Genomic DNA, 6,249 nt, shown 5'->3' on the forward strand with positions numbered 1-6,249 from the left:
TCCTGGCCGGCCGCACCTCCCCCTGCTCCTTTATATACGGGGGCAGGGGGCACCCCTAGACACACAAGTTGATCCACGTGATCATATTCTTAGCCGTGTGCGGTGCCCTCTTCCACCATAATCCTTGATAATATTGTAGCGGTGCTTAGGCGAAGCCCTGCGACGGTAGTACATCAAGATCGTCACCACGCCGTCGTGCTGACGGAACTCTTCCCCGACACTTTGCTGGATCGGAGTCCGGGGATCGTCATCGAGCTGAACGTGTGCTAGAACTCGGAGGTGCCGTAGTTTCGGTGCTTGATCGGTCGGGCCGTGAAGACGTATGACTACATCAACCGCGTTGTGCTAACGCTTCCGCTGTCGATCTACAAGGGTACGTAGATCACACTCTCCCCTCTCGTTGCTATGCATCACCATGATCTTGCGTGTGCTTAGAATTTTTTTTGAAATTACTACGTTCCCCAACACTGTTCACATGTGCCTTGTGTGTGCCAAGGCACCGGATCTCGGTCCCACTCTTGTCGCTCGAGCGACAGATGGAGGGGTCGAGGACCCACAAGCACACCAACGCGGGGAGGGAGAATTGTCGCTGCCCAAGTCGCCTTTTCGAGGGAGAGAACTGAGTGAAAATGGAGACAACACTAGGGAGACGTTGGTAGCCTGCATTATTTTTAAGCTCTCTGCATTATCAAACTTTTGATATTTGTCATGTTTTCAGACAAATAATAATATTATTTTTCAAACCTGTCATGTGCTGTACCTTTGCTGGATCTTAAGAAAATGGCTGATCAAATCTGCCTCTTTCTTCAACAATATCACCAATTTACTGACTAAACTAACCTCCAGGGCTGGCCCTGGGCCATGGCGGCGAGTGCGACGGCCTAGGGCCCAGCACGAGCAGGGGCCCATGCCCTGTGCATGTATACAATATACAATATATTCATAGAAAGAAAAATTGTACGCAAGACAAACAGAAACAGCCCGGCCCATTAAGAAGCGAGCAGCTCACGCACGAACAAAGTCAACAATCCCGTTCTCTCCCAGTCCCAGAAACACGCCGCCAGCCGCCAACTCACCGTCTCCCTCTCGTTCTCATCATCCTCCTCTTCGCCAAATCCAATTGATTGCCCCAAGTCCCTATGAGGCCATGACCCCAACTCCCCAAGCTAATCAATGAAGTATCACACTCCGGTGTACTCCAAGGGCCCCGGCGAACGGATCCAGAGAGGCGAGCCGGCCAGCGGAGACACACCCTGTGCCCTGGCAGGAACACTGAGAGTAGCAGCCGGTAGACTGGCCATCGATCATTAGGGACGTGGTCCGACTGTCCGGGGTGGAGAGTGGAGACGTGAAGTCCAGGCCGTTCCTCGTAATTTTTTCCCTTGTCTATTTTTCTGCTTATGATGAATTGATGTGATGATGTTTGACCTGCTTGATTCCAGGGCCAGCTGTGGCATTCTAGAGCAATGTGGAGCAGCGTTGGATTTCTTCTATTTGCTCCAAGAGACCAAGAACAGGATTCAAAAGACAAGAATTCAGGTGTTCTCTCTCCTTTTAACTGTTCCTTTTTCGAAACTAAAATCACGAACTATTTGAGATCAACCATTTCACATGAGAGATTGAATGGCTTGGCCATGTGCTTTATTCAGAAAGATATTTTGGATAAGATTGATCTTGACACTATTATTAGTGATTTTGCATCCAAAAATGCTTGAAGGTGTCGTTTTTCTTGAGTATTGTATGCCATTCACTTCTTTTTTGTGTATTTTTCAGGTGGCTCCTGAAATTTGCTGATGCACGTTTGTGGTTGGACTGCTAGATTGGAATTGTAGCTTCTGCGAATTGGATCAAGAATTTGAGAACAATGTCACATATTTATTTAGCTAAGAGTTAAGACAAGACTTCTAGGTTGTTGGAGCGTGTATCCTAATCCTATGATCATCTGATATATCTGTGGACCGTGGTGTATTAACACCATATTTGCTAATGAAATTTTTACTTTTATATGAATTTCCTTCTATATGATAGGCTTGGAAGGTTTTTTTGTCTATTATATAGTAGTGTATAAGGGCCCATTTTCTCAATTTGCACAAGGGCCTCTTGAATGTCAAGGCCGGCCCTGCTAACCTCATACACAAATTTACATCAGCAAAAAATTACTGACCAAAACTAATCACCTTCTAATTACATGTGGCGTCTAGACGTAATGCAGATGGGAAGAAAACAGAGAGCAAGCCCAGAAAACTTCAAGGACGCCATGTCCGCGGAGAGACACCAGGGGGCTCGCCTCACGCCGGCCTCGGCAGCGCCAGCGGCGTCACCTCGGCGAGAGGCGTGGGCATGGGGCTGGGCAGAGGCGACGTCCGGCACACCGGGCACGTGGGCCGCCGCCGGAGCCACGCGTCGACGCAGCCGCGGTGGAACAGGTGGCCGCAGTCCGGCAGCACCCGGACCACGTCGCTGTCCGCGTACCTCTCCAGGCAGACGGCGCAGCACGCCGCGTGCTGCCCCTCCTCCGAGGTCGGCTTCCTCGCCTCCCTGTAGACCACCGCCGGGTACGCCTCCAGCGTCGCCGCGTCGATGCCGCCGAGCTCGACGTCGCCGTTGCCGCGGCGGGGCGGCGCCGGCGCCGGAATCCCGCGGGCGTCGGCCACCGGCATGGACGACGAGGCGCGGGCGCAGCAGAGGTAGACGGCGAAGGCGACGGTGCAGACGAGGAGGAGGATGCCGACGGAGACGGCCAGGCCGTAGCCGAACCCGCCGGCGCCGCTCGACCCGAACAGGCCGTGCGGGGCGCCGGGCGGCGACGGGCCGCCGGTGCCCATCGCTGCTCTCCGTGGATGTTGTTAGCGACGTCAACGGGGAGGAGCTTTGCGTGGCGAGCTGTGGTCGAGGACGGGCGCAGGGAAGGTACAAGGCGTGGAGACGCAGGGGACGACGTGGCGTGTCTAGTCAGTGTCAATGTAGCGTGGCTGGTTTGTTCATCGGCGTTCCGATTAATTCGACGTTGATGCGGATTCGTTTGCTTCTGGAAGTGCATCTTCGTGTGCTTAGGCTTTTGTTTACTCAAATTTGCTATTCCAGGGTGACATGAGATGTGCGCAACATCTGGATTTTCGCGTGCTCTTTGTCTGATACATCTCTGGTTTTGTTTACTTTCAAGTAAGCTAACTGAAAACAAACAATAAGGACCAGCGCGACGGTTTTCAAGGTTGGCTAGATTATTATTTTTTTGACGTTTTATTGATTTGAGAGAAATTGAAAATCCCAATTTGGGTCTGCTGATTGTTCTCCGCCCTCCATCTCGGATCTAACAGCCACCAAGTCATCTTCCACCTTCAACCGTTTTTTTTCCTCCCGACACATCTCCTTCCAACCGCCTCATGGACGACCGGCCGAACCGCCGGCCACCATCGCCCGCGGCCGGTGGCCCTCCCGCGCAGCCTCGCCGCCCTGACCTCCTCAGAACATCCTCCCACCGCCGCCCCCGGTCATCCAGCTAACTTGCACCACTACCATGCTGCCCCCCCCCCCCCCCCCTCCCATCCTAAGATAAATGATGGGGTAGCTTCTTCCTTCCCTTTGATTGTTTCTCTATTCAATCCAAAATCAACTGACCCAAATTTGTGATCAAAATGGATAAAAGGGGATTTATCTAGACATACTTTAGTTCTAGATACATCTCTTTTTAACTATTTTGATGACAAGTATTTTCGGACGGAGGAAGTAGCTATTTTTTGTGAATAAAGTTTGGTGCGTGTTTTTTTTTAGTGATCAGCACTACCAAAAAAAGAAGGCATGCAAAGCGTGGTTTCCTGGATCCACGTCGTTGAAAGTTTGCGAGCTCCAGGAACCAACATGCGTGAATGCATGTGAGCATATATGGAATTTTGTGGGCCTCTTGGCAGTGCAGTTTTACACACTGTGAAGGCGTGACCTGCTGCTACGTGTGAACGCAGGCGGCCAAGAGGCCAAAAAACACCTCTCCTTTTCTTTGCGAGAAATAAAAGAGCACCGTCCGATGAAACGCCGTCTCGAACTCACTCTCTGCTGTAGTTGGACGTTAAAAAGAAGAAGAAGAAAGAAAAACAATCTGCTGTAGCAGGACGCTAGGCAGCATGAATGCGAGCACGCAGCGAGCGTGGGCGGCCGCTCGGCACACTTGAATGAATTTCAGTGCAGTAGTGTGCACATTGCCAGCAGCCGTGCACCCTGAAAAGCACGACGGCTGTACTAGTCTGTCCGTTTCGTAGCAGTAATTATTATTGTGGATTTTAGTTCAAATAGGAAGTAGAAAAAAGGGGCAGAGATGGGAAAGGGCAAGGGAGAGCATATATGCTGGATCCATGTCGACCACACGGCTAGAGACGAGACGAGACGAGGCTGGCGACCCCATGAAGGCCCCGGTACACGGGGAGGAGACTCCATGAAGGCTGGCGACCAAGCGCAGGCACGGTGGTAGTACAGTCTGAGCCCTGCAGTTTGTTTCACCAAATTCCTTGGCGCACTTTCGTTGCGCTCGCGCATTGGGCTGAAATCATTTCGGTTTCTCCTGCTTACATACGTACTCCACAAAAGATCTATTTATTTAAATAAATACTATAAAAGTTCAATAAAGAAGGTTTGAGGCGGCGGCACGTGGCTCAAGGACACGCTGACCGGTCGTTCCAGTCCCCACGCTCGATCTAGCGCTACGCCGCTGGCTGAGACAATGCCACCTCCGCCGTCTGCCATCGTCCAACTAGTACGGTACTTTACCCTAAAAAAATAAACTAGTACAGTACTCCTACTAGAGATATTTATTTTCCTTTCTTTTTCTTTTTCTTTTTCACTGGGAATGGCAATTACTAGTGCTAGTAATTGGACTGAAGCCATTCTTGCCTGCTCCCTAGTAGGAGTACTGTAGCACGCGCAGGTGAAAAGGTGTAGCGCACGTACTAGGAAACAAACAGCGTGTAACAGTATAGTATGACTAAAATATGTATTAGCCCTCTCTTTCTTCATTTAATTCCTTTACTTTAACACATGCGAGTTTTGAATTGGATGGTTTGGAGGATAATAAATGCTCAATAATTTGATTTTAGTCTCTTTAGTATTTGGATCCAAGCATGGGTAAGGCTAGCAAGTTTTAGTCCCACTACTTTTAGTCATGGGACTAAAACGTATCCAAGCACCCTCTAAGCATCTTAGTGGGATTTATAAGGCTGAAAAGAAAAGGCTCCTTACACTTATTCAGTCCCTAGATTTAAAAGCTGAGCCCACAATTCTAGAGACCACGGAGCTTCATGCTAAAGTTGATGCGGAGATGAGATTGAAAGAACTTCTCTGTGAAGAGGAATTGAAGTGGGCGCTGCGAGCTAAGGTTCACAAAGTTGTACAGGGGGACGCAAACACTCAATTCTTTCACATGATCGCCAGTGACAAGCACAGAAAGAAAAGAATCTTTCAGCTTGAGCAAGACGAAGGAACGATTTTAGGACTGGAAAACCTAAAATTATACATAACCGAATATTACAAGCAGTTGTTTGGGCCTCCAGGGGATAATTGTGTATCCTTGGATGAGTCTAGGATTGAGGATGTTCCTCAACTTGCTGCAGACGAGAATGATATTTTGACTGCCTCATTTTCGGAGAAATAGGTGTTTGAAGCCATTTCACATATGAAGAATAATAAGGCTCCAGAGCCAAATGGATTTCCGGCGGAGTTTTATAAAAAGTGCAGGCATATTATTAAGGAGGATTTGATACCGATGTTTCATGATTTATTCTCTGGACAGCTTCAGTTGCTTCATCTGAATTTTGGAACGATAACTCTGCTTTCTAAGAAAACAGATGCTGTGAGAATTGAGCAGTTCAGGCCGATCTGTCTTCTTAACGTTAGTTTCAAAATTTTCACCAAGGTAGGGACTAAATAGGCTCACGCAGATTGCACATTCTGTTGTGCAGCATTCTCAAACTGCTTTCATGCCGAACAAAAACATCTTAGAAGGGGTTGTGGTCCTCCATGAAACGCTCCATGAAATTCACACAAAAAAAACTAGATGGAGTTGTTTTCAAGGTGGATTTGGAGAAAGCGTATGATAAAGTCAAATGACCTTTTCTTCAACAGGCCTTGCGTATGAAAGGTTTTGGTCAAGCCCGGCGACGCCAGGTAGAATCTTTCACGCAAAAAAAGAGTGTTGGAATTAAAGTGAATGACGACATAGGTCATTATTTCCAGACACATAAAGACGTGAGACAAGGTGACCCG

The 6,249-nt window shown here is 48.9% G+C and overlaps 1 protein-coding gene across 1 annotated transcript; it reads right to left on the reverse strand.

Annotated features, from left to right (window-relative positions):
- Nucleotides 1-1,983: 1,983 nt before the first annotated feature.
- On the reverse strand, nucleotides 1,984-2,941 carry LOC125522066 (putative RING-H2 finger protein ATL71). The gene has a single exon (XM_048687139.2). It carries the CDS (start codon nucleotides 2,823-2,825, stop codon nucleotides 2,289-2,291), a length of 537 nt encoding a protein of 178 aa, XP_048543096.2. The 5' UTR covers nucleotides 2,826-2,941; the 3' UTR covers nucleotides 1,984-2,288.
- Nucleotides 2,942-6,249: the final 3,308 nt, after the last annotated feature.

This window comes from Triticum urartu, chromosome 7A, assembly GCF_056163025.1.
Source record: "Triticum urartu cultivar PI428250 chromosome 7A, HENAU_Tu73, whole genome shotgun sequence".
NCBI classification, from domain to species: Eukaryota; Viridiplantae; Streptophyta; class Magnoliopsida; order Poales; family Poaceae; genus Triticum; species Triticum urartu.

Bases quoted from the DNA above. Each gene is read 5' to 3' on its own strand.
- LOC125522066 (XM_048687139.2), bottom strand. From the start codon at position 2,825: ATGGGCACCGGCGGCCCGTCGCCGCCCGGCGCCCCGCACGGCCTGTTC.